The sequence below is a fragment of the Setaria viridis genome, chromosome 6 (assembly GCF_005286985.2).
Source record: "Setaria viridis chromosome 6, Setaria_viridis_v4.0, whole genome shotgun sequence".
Taxonomy (NCBI): domain Eukaryota; kingdom Viridiplantae; phylum Streptophyta; class Magnoliopsida; order Poales; family Poaceae; genus Setaria; species Setaria viridis.
Window position 1 is genome coordinate 29,709,964 of NC_048268.2, and position 20,525 is coordinate 29,730,488.

Genomic DNA, 20,525 nt, shown 5'->3' on the forward strand with positions numbered 1-20,525 from the left:
GCCGATCGGGGCTCTGGACTGGACTGGAATGGTAGTGCGAGTGTGGCTGGAAAGCGCCTCTGCTGCTGCCTGCTGTATGCAGGGATTCTCGATCTTTTTGGGCATTGTCCTCTGCACCTGCATTGTCTTCGTCAAAATCACCGTGATTTTTATTCCGTACTGAAAGTTGATCATTAGACGAAGTAAATCTTACATTACTAATTGAATATTCTTTTTAAATCTCCATATGATATGAACGGACCTAGAAATGTTAAATGGACACTTTAAAAATAGAGAAATTCTAGAAATTTTTGAAAAGAACAAAACATCTCGCCATCAATCAGTCGACTCAAATCATCATAACTATCGGATCTATTGTGTTTTCTAAAAAAATTACTGACCTATACCATTATGAAAATAACCTAAAATAACCCCCTAAATTTATATCCAAATTACCCACCTCTATTATTATATAAAACAAACTAAAGTAACCTCTAATCTTCATCAAAATTACCCACTTCTGTCATTATAAAAATAATTTAAAATAACCCCCTAAATCTGCAACTAAATTACCCACTACTAATACTTCAAAACAATAATTGAAGTAACCCCTTAAGTTTGCATTCTATATTACCCACATATGCCATTATTAAAATAACATAAGATAATAACCCTAAATTTGAATCCAAATGACCGTAATTAAAAATATACACCAATATATGATTTTAAATCATCAATTTCTTACACTATTAGTATATAATATAATAATTAAGGTATATATGCATGATGTGTATGTTACCATTTATAAAGACATAGAGGAAGTGATGAGAATATAGATTTTTATGTTAAAATTATAGCTCAAACTTAGGATCCATTAAATAAATTCTAATGCATACTTACGATGCAAAGTGAAAAGTTAAAGATTGTAAATATGGATGGAAGCATTATAGAGTAGTTAACTTACAATATGGATGGAAGCATTATAGAGTGGTTATTAATTAAAATCGGATGAAGATAATAAGTATATATCTATATAAGTATTATGTTCGAATATTTAACAAATTAGAGGTACCTTAAGGTAATAGTCTTTTAGCAATGTGGTCTTATTTTTTTCAATTGGAGACTCCGCATTATTTCTCACGAGACACTAGAAAAAAATAAAAATCTTATGAAATTCTCACAAAAATCAGAAACATCAAATATCAATCATGTTAACTCTAATAATAATTCATTGCTCTATTATATTTTCTAAAAAGTTACCCACCACTAGCATTATGAAAATATTCTAAAATGAAATTCCGCACTCTGCCATTATAAAAAATAATCTAAAGTAACCTGATAATCTTCATCCAATTTAATCATGCATACCATTATAAAGCATAACTTAAAAAATATCATTCTAAATTTGTATCTAAGTTACCCACGTGTGTTGTTATTAAAAATAACCTAAAGTAAACAGCTAAATCTTAATCTAATTATCTTCATGTGCACCTACAAAATGTTCAATAGTAAACTAATATAGGATTCTAAATTACCTTTTATGTCATTATTAATATAGAAATACTAAGTTAACCATGTAGACCATTTATACATTTATGAAAGGAAGTGATGGAAAATATTGGGTTTTTATACTAAACACGAGGTGCAATACAAATGAAAAAACGTGTGAATGTAGATGAAAAGGTGTATAGAGTAATTAGTAATTAAAAATTTATCACAACTGGATAAAGATAACTACACATCTATATGAGTATTATGGGGAAGTATTGAAAGAACGAGAGAGTAGTAGATAAACAATTTTGATTATTAGCTAGGAGTTTAATTTTTAAATAATTTTTAAATACAATAGCTTTTAATAATATTAGTCTGCGCAGAAGTACGGGCTAATTTACAATAATGTCACTTAAGCTTTGCATACCAATAACGCTGGGGTCTATCCAGAAACCGAGTGTTTTTCTCCTCTTAAACATCCAACTGTCGTTAAGCTTCCTCCCAGTTCTAGAACTGATCACTGATCAGCGCCAAAAGCAAGCGACCGACGGCTGTCGGCTGGGCATGAAAAGCACCTGTAACTAGAAGTGCTAGCCCATGGAGCAAGCCTCCAAAGCCTCTTTCTTGCACGGCTAACTCCGTTTCCTGTCCTGACAACCTTATTGCCCTGTTCAGAGATACCGCGCATACCAAAACTGTTGGTCGCACAAAACAGTTGCCTGTACCTGTACTGCTCGGTTTGGGTACCGTCTCCAGGGACACCCTGTCCAAACCCCCGACGCCGCCATGTTCTCCTCCCACCCATCACCGACTCGCCGTCATCTCCCCACCGTCGTGATTTGCCGTTCGATTAGCGCGCAAAGCGCGGTCAACTGTGCTTATATAGACCCGCCGGCCATGCCTCCGAGCAGAACACACATCTGCAACACTTCACTCGCGAGCTAGAGCGACCCATGGCGTCGGCGTATCCGCGCGCCACAGCGCTTCTCCTCCTCGCGCTCTCCTCCCTGCTGCTGCTAGTGCTCCCCCTCGCCAATGCGCACCCCATGACACCGTCGCCGGCGCCGCGGCAGCGCGAGCCCGCGCCACCGGCGGCGAAGGCAGGGGAGACGGGCATCTCGGCCGGGCTCGTCTCCACGCTACGCGAGACGCTGGGCGCGATCAGGAGCGTGGCGGACATCATCTCGTCGTTCCCCATCGGCGGCATCTTCGGCGGCGGCGACCTCCGCCTCTCCTCCGCCGTCGCCGACTGCCTCGACCTCCTCGACCTCTCCTCCGACGAGCTGTCGTGGTCCATGTCCGCCACCTCGGCGTCGTCGGACTACAGCCCCGCCGGCGCCGGGGCGGCCGGGGGAAGACTCGGCACCGGCGACGCCCGGTCCGACCTCCGGTCCTGGCTGAGCGGCGCGCTCGGGAACCAGGACACCTGCAAGGAGGGCCTGGACGACACCGGCTCGGTGCTCGGCTCGCTCGTCGCCACTGGGCTCGAGGCCGTCACGTCGCTCCTCGCCGACGGCCTCGGCCAGGTCGCCGCGGCGGACGCTGCTGCCTCGTCGTCGTCGCCCTCCCGCCGCGGCCTCGGCGCCGCCCGGGCGTCCCCGCGGTGGCTGCGCGCGAGGGAGCGGCTGCTGCTGCAGATGCCGGTGGGGCCCGGGGGCCTGCCGGTGGACGCGGTGGTGGCGCAGGACGGGAGCGGAAACTACACGACGGTGAGCGCGGCCGTGGAGGCGGCGCCGTCGCAGAGCGCGGCGCGGTACGTGATCTACGTGAAGAAGGGGGTGTACAAGGAGACGGTGGACATCAAGAAGAAGAAGTGGAACCTGATGCTGGTCGGCGACGGCATGGGCGCCACGGTCATCTCCGGCCACCGGAACTACGTCGACGGCTACACGACCTACCGCAGCGCCACCGTCGGTGAGTGCGCGTCCCACTCTGCCCTTTCCATTCTGCTCCAAATCTCGTGAATACCCGACCACGGCGGAGACAAATTGAAACGTAGACAGGTCATTCAAACAGGCTCAAGAGACTTGATTGCAGGTAGCACGTCGTAGGAGTAGAGGATCGTGTTGAGGTCCATGCATGAAATTGAATACGCAAGTGCACGGTCAAAGCCAAGACTACGAACTGGATTGCACTAGTTTCTTGGTAGGCCTACGAAATTACCAATGGGAGCACTAAAGTTGCTTAGCAGTTAGCTCTGCTAAGCTAGATTACATTCGCCTGCTGGGATAAGCTCACTAAGAGTCTAAGCTAACATTATCATCTATCTTAGTTATGTATACGAGAGGGCGCGACCTCTGCCGGCGTACGTAAGATGGTCAAGGCGCCATCATTGGACTGCGGTATGGCTACGACGACCGACCGTACGGTGCGCGTCAGGCATGGTATCATGTCAGTGATCACTGGCGAGCAGTGTAGCTCGGGGATGGGAAATCCAACCGAGGGTGGTGCCGACCACCGACTGTGCTGCACTGCTGCGGTACCAATCGTGGATCGAGCGACATATGGTTAGGGGATCCTAGCCTGCTAGCATGGGCTTGACGGTAGCTGTGGTTGCGGTGTCACTCGAGTCAGTCCTGGCCTGGGCTCCCGGCGCCGTCTTACACACGGGCTGGAACGCACTGTTCCCGTGCTGCACTTCATTGCAAGTGTGGCACTGTGGCGGGCCCGGAAGATTCCACGAACACGCACGCATGCTTGTACAGTGTGCCATACAACGTGCCTCCAAGACAAGTAGCAAGTGTGAAGTACATTCAACTCCCTGAGGATGATTCGGATGTGATACGCATGGAATCGAATTTGGATAGCACTATTTACCACATTTTAATTCGAATTCGGATACGAATACGAATATTATCAAATACGAATACAAAATGAATAGTTCGAATTCGGATTCGTATACGGATACTTACTCGCCTTATAACATAGCGTCATAACGAGTATTAATTTTATTTATCGATGGTTTTGTAATTGATCAAAATCATGTTACAAGTAGGGAGTAAATTATGAGCATAGTACGTAATAGTATCTTATTTAAAATAACATATATATTAATAAATAATTAAACATATTAAAATAAATATAAAATAAGTATTTTCATAAGTATATAAATATATTTTAATAATAATAAGTACATAGATAAATTTTTTTATAGTTTAATGGTGTGGCAATATTAAAATTAACATCATTAGTAATTAGTATTTAGTAATATAAATAAATTTTAGATGGCTGCATTGGGTACTTTATTCTTCGCGGATACGGATAATGTCGGATATTTCACATTTTTGTCGAATACGAATTTGGAACCGGATAGAGAAAAATACTGAAAATCGAATCCGGATACATCATTTAACATCTATATTACATCCATATTAAAATGAATACGTAGATATCCATATTGATGTTTTTAGAATTCGAATAATTTGGATTTCCAGACATCCATATCCATCTCCCACCTCACTTCCTCCTCCCTCGCCTTAAATACGCAACGTGCCGCATTAAAAACTGCATCAGGATTTTGGGTGGTTGCCAACCTGAGATGCATCTATGGCTATATGCCATGCACCTGGGGCTGGCTTGGCGTGTGGGCCATTGCCGGGAGATCTCTGACTCCGGTCAAGAACCAGTGCACACCCGGCAACCCCACCCCACCACCATCCATGCGCCGCGCACCGGCACGGGCACCGCACCGGCACGCGCTGGCACGCGGCGGTGCTACCATCTGACGAGAAGGGCACCAGGGATTCGCCTTGCCGCGAGCCGGTCTGTGAATCTTAGGGGGGACGACTGGACGAGCAGAATTTAGGAAAGCAGAAGCCCGGGCCGTGGTCTGGTGGGTGACTAGTGAGGAGGATCGTCACGTCATCTCGCGACCCTTTTGCGAGCCGGGGATCGATCCAGCACCTACAGGACCCGGCCTCACCTCACCGACACTGATTCGATCGGCAGGAGAAAGATGCCGATGCGGCGGTGCAGACTGGAGTGTGCAGTGGCGGTGATGCTGGCCAGATATACTACTGCAGTGTACCTTGTGCTTTCTGGGGCGCCCAGTTCCGGAAGAAAGAAGCCTTCGGATTAGCATGTGCCGGTGCTGCTTTATCCACGTCCCAGTCTCGGCTGGGATTCGTCGGTCCAGCCTCGGCGCTCTCTGGTTTCTGCCGTGAGTCCGTGCTGCCCTTTGCCGTCTCGTTTACCAGCAGGCTGGTGGAGTGGTGTGCCAAGTGCCGTGCCGAAACATCGGCGTCGCATGCACAGGATCGATGGATCATTTGCCCATTCGCTGGTGGTTGGCGGCCAGGCAACCAGCTGGAATGTGCTTAGATTAGTACGACCTGATTGCTGTCAGCAGCACTAGTCACATGTTGCACTGCATGACCGAACTCAGTGACGTCCTTATCCATATGACCTGTGGGCCCGCTTTGTTTCCGTGATCAAACAAACGAGACTTCGGGCCTGATTGGTTCCTGCACGCAGGTGAACCAGGCTCGCCAGATGCAGGTACGTCGTGATTGGTAGCGGGAAGGGGGTATCCTGGAAATTATCAAGCACCGTTTCGTGCACTTGAACCTAGTTTGGTTCCGTCACCCGCACTATATACCTGCACCGTCTCGTTCACTTGTCCCCTCCCATCCCGCATCCATTCGTCCGCATAAATTTCCCTTCCCTCGCGAGCCAGGGGGTGCATGCACGGTGCATAGGCTGTGTCAATTACCTAGAACTTTGATACTTGCACGCATCCAAACAAAATCTCATCTCATACAGGATCAAAAGAAAAAATAACCAATCATAACTACCTGCATAAGTGTATCATGGTTGCTTTGAGCCTGCACCATCCTACCATCGTGGTCCGAGGCACGCACCACCACCAATCACGCTCGTAGTGCTAGTTTGGTTGTCTCCTCCAGCCACGCTCTCGGCGGGCAAAGATGCTCCCACAGCCAGGCTCCAGGGAAACGTGAGAATCAGCCGTTTCCAGCGAGCCATGCTCGCGCGGTGCAAGAATGAGCTGCTTGGGGAAGCGTGCAGAGGAGAAAAACTGCCGGAGTGCTAGCTGTGCAGCAGACCAAACAGCAGCTCGGAGCAACTTGTATCCATACGTGCACACAACCAATCCCGATGGAGGGTCGAGGGGCAGGCCCAGGTGCCGACCAGAGCCGCCTCTATAATTTTAAGGGTCCTGGGTAAACATAAAGATAAGACCCGTTGAACTAATTTTAAATATCAAAATTAAAGTATATAGTACGAATAATAAAAATTACTTTGCAATATATGTATAGCTCGTAAAACATAACAATAGTGTAACAACAAAAACTAAAAATAACCATTATGATTACCTCAAATAAAAATATAATGCTTCAATGCTTTGTAAAAAACTATCTTCGGACATTTCTCGATGCAAAATCTTCAAGAACAAAATCAAGATTAATATCATCCAAAACATTCTTCTCAGTGCTGCACATAGCCAAGCCATTCAATCTTCCTTGTAATATAGTTGATCTCAAATAATTTTTCAATAGTTTCAATTTGGAGAAATTTCTTTCGGCTCATGCTACAATGTAGTTAAGAGAATCCGATATGCAATGGAGACATTCAGTAGCAATCTACGACTTTAAATTAGAAATTTTAACCCTAACACAATCGGTATAAGTATAGTGCATAAAAAAATAAATAAGAAAAAAATTAGAAATACTAATCAATCAGTGCGTTGCATATTATGACGACCGAATCGGATCGGTGTCCTTACCATTGTCGATCGCTACATCACCGGGTGAGGAGCCAATCAGATCGGCGCGGACGTCTCCTCTCCTCAGTCGGAGCACGTCGATGAGCAGGTAGGGTCGCAGCGGCAGGAAACGATCAAACGAAACATCGCCTGCGGCCTACCCTCCGCTCGATGGATCAGGTTACGTAGAATAGGACCAGAAGGGGAGCTACCTACGACTTGAGCTGTTTTGTGACGGATATTCAAATGCTTAATAGAAAATTATATGAACTTAGTTACCTATCTGATCCTGGTCCTCCAGCTGCGTGGCCCCCGGCGGTCGGACTGCCTCCCCCGAGCCGGGGCCTGGTGCCGACCACATGCATGCGTGGAGACTCCTGATAAATCTTTTGACCTGCTTACTGTACTTCTCAGGAAACCACTAGTCTGACGCGAATCTGACCAGTTTCTCGCGCCTGCTTGTTTCTGTTTTGCAGCCGTGAACGGCAAGGGCTTCATCGCGCGGGACCTGACGTTCGAGAACACGGCGGGGCCGGCGAAGCACCAGGCGGTGGCGCTGCGGTGCGACTCGGACCTCTCCGTCTTCTACCGCTGCGCCTTCGAGGGGTACCAGGACACGCTGTACGCGCACTCCCTCCGCCAGTTCTACCGCGAGTGCCGCGTCACGGGAACCGTCGACTTCGTCTTCGGCAACGCCGCCGCCGTGTTCCAGGGCTGCCTCCTCCTCGCGCGCCTCCCGCTGCCCGCACAGAAGAACTCCGTCACCGCGCAGGGCCGCCTCGACGCCAACATGACCACGGGATTCGCCTTCCAGTTCTGCAACGTCTCCGCACACGACGAGCTCCTCGCCGCCGCCGCCGGCAGCGCCGGCAACGACACCGGGAACGGGACCGCCGCCTTCCCGACGCAGACGTACCTCGGCCGACCGTGGAAGCAGTACTCCCGGGTGGTGTTCATGCAGTCGTACATCGGCGGCGTGGTGCGGCCCGAGGGGTGGCTCGCGTGGGACGGCGAGTTCGCGCTCGACACGCTCTACTACGGGGAGTACATGAACACTGGCCCCGGCGCCGGCGTGGGCGCGCGGGTCAGGTGGCCCGGGTTCCACGTCATGACCAGCCCAGCCGAGGCCGGCAACTTCACCGTCGCGCAGTTCATCGAGGGCAACATGTGGTTGCCACCCACCGGCGTCAAGTACACCGCCGGCCTCACGTCTTGATTCGGCTTCAGCACGTCATGGTGCAAGCTCTAGATTTAGTACTATATCGATCGTCAGCATACTACATGATGTCTGTGGAGGGAAATGTACGAAAGAATGGTGAGTGGATGAATCAGTTGTTGATTGGGGTTGTTGTTTTAAACACAACAATGAGAACAGGGGCTGAGATCAGCGGTACATCGACCTGTTTAATTCTCATATGTTCCAAATGCTTTAGATTCCTGTGCAGCTGTGCTATTCTACACACAGAAAAGTCAAAACTGAAATGGCCAATTCCTCTGAACATCTGAAGACTGAAATGGCCTGAATGCATTGGTAATTCACAACGAAATCCCAAATATCATGCTACAACCTGTAAAGTTCTGATGTTTGTAACATTTACATTCATGTATCAGCAAAATTAGTCCTTCGGCCCGTAGATATCACCTACCCTCTTTTCTGCTTTTGCAACTCATAATATGGTACACTGAAAACAAAATCTGATACATCAATACATGTACAGTACCCAAATCAAAACATACAAGTCATACAATGTACAAGGATTATGGTCAGTGTCGCAGCGCCTTCGTCCGATCGTCTCGTCCATGGATCACCAATTCACCAGCACGCTTCCAACAGTTGAACAGCACAACGTTTGGTAACCGGCCATGACCATCGTCAGATGATCTCCTCTGCTTCCGTCACTGAACAACGCACCTCTCTGGTGGTCTCGTCGGAGTCAGATGCATGCGCGCCAGGAGAATGCCCTCACGCCCAGAAGCCGTACTTCACCGGTGCGCCGGCGGGCTTGAGCCACGGCTCGGCGTGCAGGAAGTTCTGCACGGTGAACTTGGCGGCCTCCTCCTTGGCGATCACCTTCTTGTACCCGGGCCAGTTGACGCGGCCGGCGGTGTCGGCGCCGGGCCCCCGGTTCGCGTACTCGGCGTACCACAGCGTCTTGAGCCCGAAGTCGCCGTTCCACGGCAAGTACCCGGCCTTGTCGATGAACGCGGGGATCTCGGACTCCATGATGAGCGTGCGCGAGAACTCGCGCCAGGGCCGGGCGAGGTAGCTGCGGATGGCGGGGCGGGACGCGTCCCTGAGCGCCGACTCGGCGGTGAAGCGGCAGTACTGGAACACGAAGCCCGTGCTCTCGCGACCGTCGGCGCGGCCCTGCGCCGTGGCGATGTTCTGCTGGTTGTCCATGGGCCGCCGGAGGACGAGGATGCAGTTCTGGAACACGGCGGCCGCGTCGCCGAAGACGAAGTCGATGGTGCCCGAGATGACGCAGTTGCGGTAGAACTGAGCCTTGGAGTGCGCGTACAGCGTGTCCTGGTACGCGTCCATGCGGCAGTTGAGGAAGATGGACCGGTCCGACTGCACCAGCAGCGCCACCGCCTGGTGCTTCGCCGCGCCGGCGGTGTTGCGGAACCCCAGCGCGATGGCGATGAAGCCGTCGCCCTGCGCATCTGCGTTCAAATCGTGTGTCAGCGATTGAGGCCACGCGTACGTATGCAAAACGGGGGCCGCTTCTTCTTACTGAAGGTCGCGGTTTTGTAGGTGGTGAGTCCGTCGGCGAAGTTCCTGCTGCCGGTGATGATGGTCTTCATGGCGCCGTCGCCGTACATGGTCACGTTCGCCATCGCCTTGGTGATCGTCACGTACTCCTCGTACACCCCCTCCTTCACGTAGATCAGGTACCTGTCACGAGAAAGCAGAAGGGTCATTGGCGGATGCCCAAGCTTCTCCGTAGCTGGAGAAAATTAAAGAGCATGGATGAATGGATGCACGCGCGTGCGCGTGCGCCGGCACCTTCCGGTGTACTTCGCCGGCATGGCTTTGAGCGCGTCGTTGATGGTCTTGAACTTGCCGCTGCCGTCCTTGGCGACCACCACGCTGGGCGTGAGCCTGCCCTGGAAGTTGTTGCCCTTGAGCAGCCTCCTCTCTTGCCCGTTCACCCACGGCGGGGCGTCTTCCTCGATGCTGAGCAGTCTCCGGCTCTCGGGCGCCGGGCTGTCGCCGCGCTCGCCGTGGAAAGTGCCCGAGTAATTGACTTTGGGCTGCTTTTCCATGTCTTCTTCTTCGGTGAAGCTGAATAACCTCCGGCTGGCGGGCGCCGGGCTGTCGTCGCGCTCGCCATGGAAAGTGCCCGAATAGTTGACTTTGGGCTGCTTCTCCACATGTTCTTCTTCGGTGATGCTGAACAGCCTCCGGTGGCTGGCCGCCCCCGTGATGTGGAGCGCGGCCAGAAACGACGAGGCCTTCTCGATGATGGCCAGCGCGTTGCTGGTGAGCTCCTTCCCGGACTCCATCGCGCTGGTCATGTTCTTCTTCAGGCCCCCTTCGGGGAACCCGTCGATGCACGTCTCCATGTGCGCGATCACCGCGCTGAGCCAGACGCGGAGCTCGTACCCGCGCCTGGTGACCTCGTCCAGGCCGCCGGCGTCGATGCCGCGGAGCGTGCGCGCGAGGTCGTCCTTGGCGTTCTGGTAGATCTCCTTGCAGTCCGCGACGGCGGCCTTCACGCGCGGGTCGTCGCCCGTGGCCAGCGCCGACCGGTCGAACGCCTTCCCGACGGCGTCCCCGATCACGGCCACGGCGGCGCGGACGATGTCCTTGGGGGACGACGCGCTGGCGTTCACGGCCTTGGACAGGCTCTTCTCGCAGGCGTCCCTGTAGTCGGTCTGCGCGCACATCATCTTGACGCTCTTGGACACGCTGAGCAGGCTCGACCCCGAACCGCCGCCGGACGGGGAGGAGGGCGAGGAGGTGGACGATGACGAGGCGTCGTCGTCCTGGACGCTAGCATTGTACGCGACGGCAGCGCCTCCCATGACAATGAGGATAAGGACCACCGACGCGCCGCCAGCGGCAACCATGACGCGCCTGCGCTGCTGCCGCTGCTTCTCGACGCGGCGCCGCTCCGTGAGCGGGCCGAAGTCCGAGAATGCCGTCGACATGGTCGACGGCTTTTACCCCCTCCCCCTTTCTTCTCTCTCCCTCTGCCCTTACCTGGTGAAAGGCAGAGAGGACGAAGAAAGAGCAACCGAGTGAAGAAAGGTGGCCTCGTTTCGATGTCGTTCTAGAGAAACAACGGCGCTGAGAGATTTGAGGAAGTCTGGTTAATTTGGGAGTTGGTTAAAAGTTCCACCAATTGCATGTGCGAAAAGAATAAAAACTAATGACATCACACATTGCAAGAAAGTTTTAAAATGAAGAAAAACATAATTCACAAATTGGCATCACACGTATGTAAAAAGAATAAAACTGATAACATCACTTTACATGCAATAATTGTTAAAATTGGAAACGGAATTCCTAACCGTTACTCGAGTAAAAATCCTTTTGCGTCGTCAGTCGATTTTTTTGTCTCCAATCCCTGTCGCACGTAGCCCACAAAGCGGACACGCAAGGCCCATATGTGGGAATATGGCCCATCATATCCCGTCGATTGTTTCCGTCGAGCGAGAGAAACAACACGGCCTTCTCCACCGCCGGACCGCCCCTCTGCTGCCTCCGGTCTCGTCGAGGCCGCAGCGCCGCGCAATCCCGCCGGGCCGACTTTTTTGTTTTTTTTTTCCTTCTCGACGGAAATATTTCCAAATCTGACTTTGGCAGCGTCAAGCTTACACGTCTCGACGCCAGAGAACTTGGCACCAAGGTAGTTACACCGTCGGTGACGTGGGTGCTGACATGGCAGGAGGCTTGGTATCGGTGTCGATGGAGCTTGGCGCTGTAGATCTTGACGCCAAGCTTGGCGTCGTAGATCTTAGCGCCGAGCTGTTATCCCATAGCTCCTGACGTTTTGAATGAAGTATGTATAATTATTACGAGAAGCATGCAACAAACCACACTATAATTTAGCTGATTAGGATATGTGCACCTTATCCCAAAAGTCTAGGATCAAACCCTAGCATTGAATCTTTTTTTCTACATTTTATTTTTTTTCTCTCTCCCTACCCGAGCGCGGCAACTTGTGCATGACTATACTGATGTTTGCCACGAGATTACTGTCCACGCAAGCGACACGCAACTTGTGCATTTCCTGCCCGAATTTTTATTCAGCAGCAAGCTTCCAAGAAGGCTAGCGGTAACATGTGATTCCCTACTGGCAGGTTTTTTTTATACTCTCTTAAATCTGTTGTTCATGTGCAGCTAGAGCTGTATATATATTTTTTAGTGCACGCGCATGCATAGTACCTTTCGGTATTTTAGTGCTTAATTATATTTATATTTTAGTGCTTAATTAGCACTCGGCATTGCAGCAATCCAGATACGTTGAAATTCAGACTGCAGATTCCTTCACTGCAGGAACAAGGCTGCAACAAATTTTCAGTACGTCCATGTATGTCTCAGATTCGGGTCCAAGCTAACTAGCTAAGTATTGCACAAATATAATATAATACTGCTATGTGTCAAACTCTCAACTGGGGCGGCTGTTAACTGGAGATGCATCTGTGTTGCTTTCTTTCGTTGCCTCGCTCGCGGAGGGAGGGAGAAAAAAAAATAAAATGCAGCAAGAAATATTCAGTACTAAGATTCGAACCTATACATGGCCAACCGGGTCGTACGGCACGGCACTGGCACGGGCTCGGCGCGGCACATCACTATGCGACACGGTGGCTTAGCCGTGCCGTGCCATGTAGTACCGCCGTGTCGACATCTCGGTCCTGGCACGGCCCTATGGGCGGTTAGCCGTGCCGTGCTGTCGAGCACGGTAGCCCGACGTGCCTGCGCCGACCGCGACCCGCTCCGTCATCGCCGCGGCACCAGTTGCTGAGGGGGCTCGCCCGCGGGGGGCCGCACCGCGAGCGAGAGAGAGCGGCGTCGGGGCTGCCTCCGCGAGCGAGAGAGAGCGGCGCCGGCGCGAGCGAGAAGAGCGATAGTGGCGCGGGGAGGGATGGGAGGCTGGGATGAGTGTTTTTATTCTAAGGTTTTTCAATCGAGTACATCCAACAGCTTAGGAAGAATATCAAACATCCAACGGTTCATACGATTCGGGTCAGTATAGTGCCGGCCCAATTTTCGTGCCATGCCCGTACCGGCACTGCGGGCCAGATTGCCAGCCCAGGCCCGGCACTACCTACGGGCCGTGCCAGGCACTGGCATGATGAGTGTCGGGCCGGGCCGTTCCTGGACCGTGCTTCTTCGTGTCGTGCTTGGGCCGACCCGTCGTGTTAGTGCTAAATGGAAATCTATATTCGAACCTAAACCTTGGATAAGATGCGCACGTCCTAACCAGCTAAACCATAGCTCTCGTAATAATTATACATGTTTCATTCAAAACGCTAAGAGCGGGTAACAGCTCGACGTCAAGATCTACGGCGCCAAGCTTGGCGCCATCGACACTGCCATATCAGCATTCACGTCACCGACGGCGCAACGACCTTAGCGTCAAACCCTCTGGCACCGAGACATGTAAGATTGACGTCAATAGCGCCAAACTAAGGGTCCAGGTTTAGAAATGTTTCCACGAGGAGCTTATTTGTGGGAATTAAAAAAAAAAGCTAAAAAACAAAAAAAATCCCTCTATCTCCGTCTTCCGCTCCTGAGCACGACCGCCGACCGATCTCCGACCCCTGAGCGCGACTCCGCCACTAGCCCTGGCGCCACTCTTCGCTCGAGCGCTGCCGCCCTCCCAAAGGCTCTCCTCTGCCGTTGTTGCCCTCTCTCAGGCTCGAGCGCTGCCGCCACCATCGGGCTCTTCGTCGCCACCATCCCTCCAGGTCGAGCACCGCGGCCACCACCCTGAGCCCGTCCTCCGCCGCTGGGCTCAAGATCTCGCGCCATGTCGAGCTCTCTGGCCATGGAAGCAAATCTGAGCTCCATCGTGCTCCCGTCGGGGCGCAATCATCAGGTTTTGTCAAACGAAGTGCTTGAGCATTTTTTTCATTGACATGTCTTCACATTTTTCTGTATTTGTTGTCTTTATTTTTTCCAAAATTCTTTTTGAAGTTGTTAATGCTGTGCAGAGTGCCATTTCTTTGGACCACAACAGATTAGCAGAAGAATTTGTAATGTTTTGTATGCCGAAAGTATGTTTTAATTTGGTTGTATTTAGTTTTTTGTATCCTTCTGTGTTCTTAAATAGCGATCTTGTATTTTGTCTGTGTCATTGTGTCAGTCCTGTCAATCCTTAAGCAGTAGCATGTCATGTTTTGTTGTGTGAATATCTGTATGTGAAAAGCTATTTTGAATACCCTGTTGTAAATATAATGTTAATTCATTGAACATACGTGCAAAATGGTTCACAAATGTTTGAAGCAAGGGAAAGCTTCAATGAGTTTCAGGTTTTCTCCTACGGCAATCTGGTCCGCAAGCCGGCAACTAGCGAGTGTGTTTGTTTTGATAGCTCGGCTGTTTTTCGATTGTTCCAATGTATGTTTTCACTCGATTTTTTGTTGCTGCTGGTCAACTACCAAAACCGACTGATTTTGGTTGTCTCATCACTCAAATCCCAATTATGCTGGACAGTGCTACGTATCTTTTTCCTTATTGGCTAAAAAAAATCGACTGAGACAATACGGAAAATTACTCGATTGTCAGGGAGTCACTCCCAATTGGAAAGCATAATTCACAAACCGAGCATCTACTGGTAAAAGTTCCCGTTTCTTGCCTGTAACAACAATTGCCTCTGTTTGCTTGTAGTAAAATTTTGCGCGTTTTTTTTTGAACGTTTAATTTTGCGCGTTTTAGAACGAACAAGCTTCTCCAGAACAAGCAAATCAGGCACCTGGGAGTGCCGCCCTGGACGGCTGGCTGGACCAGGCAAATCTTTTCCAGAACAAGCAGGACGTGAGCTCGTTAGCCCCCTTTTTTTTTTTTGAGAAAGACGTGAGCCGTTAGCCAGATGACAATTTTAGGCCTGTCATTGAGCCCAACCCAGATCGTAGGCCTGTTGGGCCTGGTTGTTCTATTGTTCTGTCCAACACGCTATCAATCGACTCGCCTGTGAAAACGACGTGTAGCTAAGCAAGTCCCACGTGGACAAACGATGACCTCTGCTGAATCCTAGCTGTGCAAGTGCAAATCTTGCATCTTGGGGTAGTTGGTATCCAGGTTCTCGTGGCACCGGCCATTCCATGCTATTTTCCCCCTTTGGCTTATATCTGATCAACGTTTGCATGCATCTTCACTAATGAAAATGAAAGATAGAGTCATGTTATGATGGAGTTCATCATATCACATTCACGCGGACCCTATGGCTTATCAATGCTGTAAAATTGTTGTTCGGATGGGTAGGGAGGGATAGGCAAGACGATACAAGGAAGGTAGTGTAATGATATCATCTAGTGGAGAGTGAAGGATGGCGGACGATTAGACCTAAGCATTTAAGGATTAAGAGAGGAAGCATTAGAACTAATAATGGACACACTACCGGAGAAAGCCCCATCAGTACCGGTTGGGAACCTCCTTTAGTACCGGTTGCGCAACTGATATTGATAGTTCGGTATTAAGGGGAGACCTTTAGTACCGGTTGAAATAACTGGTACTAAAGGGTATTAAAAATGAAATCCCGGCCCCCCCGGCCCCCGCCAGCGCCCCCCCTCCCGCCGGCTCCCGCCCAGCCGCTGGCTCCCGTCCTCTCGCCACCCCCTCCCTCCCACGACCGCCACCCCCCGCCCCCACCCCGCAGCCTCCTCCCTCAGCCCCGACGGCTCTTGCTACCGCCGCCGCTCCCGCCGTCGCCACCGCCGCCTCACCTCACCCCGCCGCTGCTCCTCACGGTTAGTAAGGGCGAGGGAAGGGGAGAGGGGAAAGGAGGCAGAGGAGGAGAGGAAGGGGTGCTGAGAGAGAGAGAGAGAGAGAGAGGAGAGAGAGATAGAGGAGGGGGGAGGCGGATGGATAAGAAGCGGCCGGGTAGCGGGGGGATGGATAAGCTCATCCATTAGTACCGGGTGAAAGCTCCATCCAGTACTAATGTGCCTTAAGGCTCTTTAGGTACTATCCGTTAGACCCGGTACTAATGTGAGCATTAGTATCGGGTCAAAAAATAACCGGCACTAATGCGTGGACGAAAGGTCCATTTCTTAGTAGTGACACCCAGTCCCATGAAATTATAATCTTATAAATAAAATACTTTGGTCAAGTTTCAAAAATCCCGGGTCCAACTCTCAGCTTAACATTGGAAAATCTGGATTTCGTTGAAATTAGGATTTTGAACTCGTAAACTTACTTTTAGTCGCCAATCGCATATTTCTTTACTCAAGCTATTCGGAAAAGGATTTTGTTTTCCTGCAGCTGATTAACGTAGCAGCTGATTACTCAAGCGATGAGCATTCTAGGCCTTGAATTTTCTCTGGGCAAATTACACTCACGCGCGGGAAAATTGTCGTTTTCGGACTGTTTGCGTCGCTCTCCGGTTGGAAGACATCTCGATACTCCTCCATATCACATCACATCAACGCACAAGCGAGGCATCGGCGTCGATACAAAAAAAGATGCTAAAGATGATGGAGCCTGTTGCGAAAGAAATGGCGAAGCACTGCACAACCCCGGCCAGCCGCTGTTGCCGAAACAAACACATGAACTAGCGGGTGTCTGCTACTTTTGGTCCGGGTCACCTCGGATGTTATTAGGGTCTTGTGTAGTTGCTAAAATTTGGAGTGCAAAAATTACTGTACCAGCACTGTAGCACAAAGTAGCATTTCGTTTGTATTTGTGAATTATTGTCCAAACATTGACTAATTAGGCTCAAAAGATTCGTCTCGCAAAGTACAATAAAACTGTGCAATTAGTTTTTAATTTCGTCTACATTTAGTACTCCATGCATGTACCGCAAGTTTGATGTGATGGGGAATCTTCTTTTTTGCATAGTGCCAAAGTTGGGAATTGGGGGTGAACTAAACAAGGGCTAGGAGTATTAAATATCGGTTAATAATAAAAATAATTGTATAAATGAGGGCTAATCCGCGAGACTAATCCATTAAGCATAATTAGCATATATTTAGCACATGTGATGCTACAGTAAACATGTGCTAATCATGAATTAATTAGGTTTAATGGATTCGTCTCACGAATTACCTCTCATTTATGTAATTATTTTTATCAATACTCTATATTTAATACTTTTTAATTAGTATCAAACATTCGATACGATCGCACGTGCCAAACTCTAGGGCAAGATCCACCCTCTGAACTACTGCATTTTCTTCCGAGGGATCTGAAACTGCTGCGTCTGTCGCGTTGGTAAGGGTCAATAATGCACTGCTGAATCGAGAACGTTCCATGCATACGCAAATACAGTACTGTATGAAATATTATACGTGCCACTGGTCATTATGGACGCGTGCATGAGCAACACGTGTGGTGGAGGTGTGGATCACTGCTTATTTTTAGCACGTATCACGTCAAATGTTTAGATACTAATTAGGAGTATTAAACGTAAACTATTTACAAAACCCATTACATAAGTGGAGACTAAACGGTGAGACGAATCTATTAAGCCTAATTAATCCATCATTAGCAAATATTTACTGTAGCAACACATTATCGAATCATGGACTAATTAAGCTTAATAGATTCGTCTCACCGTTTAGCCTTCACGGCTTCACTTATGTAATAAGTTTTATAAATTGTCTATGTTTAATACTTATAATTAGTATCAAACATTTAATGTGACTGGTGCTAAAAATAAGCAGAGAAACCAAACCAGAGCAGAGCGCATCGGCATCGCGGCAGACGTTCTCTCTTGGGTATCCGGAAAAATTGGTGATGTTTTTTTTGGGGGGTTGGTTTGGGTTTGGGACGCGCCTGATTGCGTGATTCGCAGCGGATCGTGAGGGGCACAGCTGTGGTCGGCCGTGTGGACCCACCTGAGAGCGACCTTCGCGGAGCCCCTTCGCCGCGCGTAACCTGCCAGCAAAGGACATGCAAGTCTCACCTGAATATTTGGGTTATTTTACGCCTGCGCTTATCCTGAATTGAAATGGTTTTCCAGTCTTCAAATCGAGCCCTTTTTGACGCATAGCCTGATAGCCTTCATTATGAACTTACCAGCCCAACCATCACATCGTAGTGGAGGATCTAGCAGTTTTGAAAGATGACGCACTTAATGTGTCGTGCTAGATATGCATGAGGAAAACTAATCAGGCGACAGGAAGCTAACAAAATATTCCTTGGGGAGAAAAAGACCTGCAGTTGGTCCTGTTTACTTCGGGGTTTAATCCCCGTCACATTAAACATTTAGATACTAATTAGAAGTATTAAATATAAATTAATTACAAAACTAATTGTATAAATGAAGGCTAATTCGTAAGATAATCTATTAAACGTAATTAGTCCATGATTTGATCATGGGCCTGTTTGGTTTCACATGCTTATGCATAAACAACTTAAAATAAGCAAATAAGTTGCTTATGAAACCAATCACTCTTGCTTATGAGGTTGCTTATGGGGTTGCTTATTATAAGCAAATAAGCAAGGCCCCGTTCGGCAGCGCTAGTTGTGGCTGCCGCTGCTGGCTTCTGCTGCTAGCGGCTGCAGCGCAGCTGCTAGCTGCTGCTTGTGGCTTCAGCCGGAAGAAGCCCAGCGCAGCAGCAGAAGCCCAGCGAACAGGCTGCAACTCTTGGATTGCTTATGGTTGCTTATGGGGACTTCCCGATGCACTTTACACCTCTTGTCTTCATTGAATGCCTGGTTGCCCTCCCTTCCTCTCTCAATGATTAGGGGCAAACATGACAATATCCACCTCATTTAATGCTTATAAGCAAGGGTATCCAAACAGTTGAACTAAAAATAAGCAACTCCAATAAGCAACTTTAAGTTGCTTATAATAAGCAACTCAAACCAAACAGGCCCCATATGATGCTACAGTAAATATGTGCTAATCATAAATTAATTAAGTTTAATAGATTCAACTCGCGAATTAGTCACGACTTATGCAATTAGTTTTATAATTAGTTCACGTTTAGTCCTTCTAATTGGTATCTAAACATCCAATATAATCCGAACTAAAAATTAATCTATAGATCCAAACGTCCTTTTAATAAGAGGATATGCATGTGCTTCCAGTCCAGCACATTTGAACAGAAGAAGTCCAAGATTCAACCTAATGATGCGATGATTGAACACGAGACCGTGACCTATTACGTGTCCGATGGGAGTTCTGTTTAGAATTTTCGTTATGTATATACTACTGTACTATCTTAAATCGTTGACAATTAATAAGAGCACAACTCGAGTGATTACTGTCCAGTTCGATTTTGCCGCTGAAAATTTAGCAATATTTTGAGGTGTCTCTACGATTAAAGTTGTTCGTTGATGCAAGAAGGTGAACTATGAAGTTTTAACAAAGGCATTCAATCTCCCGAGAACGTGTGCAGGAGGAAAACAGAGGTGGGGTACAAAGTGTTAGTTCCATCGTATTAAGACCCTATAAGTGTACCCGAGCATTTTGAGCTCGGTCCCGAGCCCGATGGGGTCGCTAGCTGCCGGGCCGATGTGGTCAGCGAAAATCAAATTTCGCAGTCTAAAAAATTCAAGCCGATCCAAACAATTAATTAATTTACTTTTAAAAAAAAGAATGGGAAGTTCGAGCCACGACAAATGCCTATGGGATTGTCGTGGGTGCAAATTTTTAACTCAAAACGAATGGAGCTTTTTTCGGTCCAGTCTGACCGCAAAATGCTCAGAATCTACCTATAAGTAACAAAGCATATAAGGTTTCAATATCAGGCGCAACAATCAGTGCATTCATAAATGGTACATGTGTTACGCTAGGCTAGCAATAGACAACTAATGTAAGAAGGCATCGAGTCATCCCTTCTTCTTCAAAGTGTGAACCAATATAGGCTTGAAAACAAACCATCAAACACAGAGTAATTATAATTAATTCACTCTTAAACATACAAAATAACATAGTTGGATCGATAACTTTTAAAATTATAGCGAGTTGATAGCCATAAGGCGAGGTACAAAGTGTTGTGAAAAGATAGCATAGTCACGATGACATGCAAATATCTAATAGAAAACACGCAAAGCAAGATATAAAAATACAAAATTAGTTGGATATCCCCTCTTTTTTGCATATACGACGCACCGTTTTGCGATGCGTCAAGATAATGAAAATATGAGTTGCCGCCAAATCAACCTTATATGGGTTCAACAAAGCATGAGTCATCACCAAATCATCACCTT

The 20,525-nt window shown here is 48.7% G+C and overlaps 2 protein-coding genes across 2 annotated transcripts; one reads left to right on the plus strand and one right to left on the minus strand.

Annotated features, from left to right (window-relative positions):
• The first annotated feature begins 2,286 nt into the window (after positions 1 to 2,286).
• Positions 2,287 to 8,630, plus strand: LOC117859707 (pectinesterase). The gene is made up of 2 exons (XM_034742873.2): positions 2,287 to 3,384; positions 7,669 to 8,630. The coding sequence occupies exons 1-2, from the start codon at positions 2,424 to 2,426 to the stop codon at positions 8,406 to 8,408; spliced, it is 1,701 nt and encodes a 566-aa protein (XP_034598764.1). The 5' UTR covers positions 2,287 to 2,423; the 3' UTR covers positions 8,409 to 8,630.
• A 47-nt stretch (positions 8,631 to 8,677) lies between these two features.
• Positions 8,678 to 11,734, minus strand: LOC117859706 (pectinesterase/pectinesterase inhibitor). The gene is made up of 3 exons (XM_034742872.2): positions 10,200 to 11,734; positions 9,928 to 10,088; positions 8,678 to 9,856 (listed from the first exon to the last, which is right to left on the minus strand). The coding sequence occupies exons 1-3, from the start codon at positions 11,345 to 11,347 to the stop codon at positions 9,156 to 9,158; spliced, it is 2,010 nt and encodes a 669-aa protein (XP_034598763.1). The 5' UTR covers positions 11,348 to 11,734; the 3' UTR covers positions 8,678 to 9,155.
• Between the last annotated feature and the right edge of the window lie 8,791 nt (positions 11,735 to 20,525).

Bases quoted from the DNA above. Each gene is read 5' to 3' on its own strand.
- LOC117859707 (XM_034742873.2), top strand. From the start codon at position 2,424: ATGGCGTCGGCGTATCCGCGCGCCACAGCGCTTCTCCTCCTCGCGCTC. The intron at 3,385-7,668 runs GTGAGTGCGCGT...TCTGTTTTGCAG, and splicing joins CTACCGCAGCGCCACCGTCG to CCGTGAACGGCAAGGGCTTC.
- LOC117859706 (XM_034742872.2), bottom strand. From the start codon at position 11,347: ATGTCGACGGCATTCTCGGACTTCGGCCCGCTCACGGAGCGGCGCCGC. The intron at 10,089-10,199 runs GTGCCGGCGCAC...TTCTCGTGACAG, and splicing joins CCGGCGAAGTACACCGGAAG to GTACCTGATCTACGTGAAGG. The intron at 9,857-9,927 runs GTAAGAAGAAGC...ATTTGAACGCAG, and splicing joins CTACAAAACCGCGACCTTCA to ATGCGCAGGGCGACGGCTTC.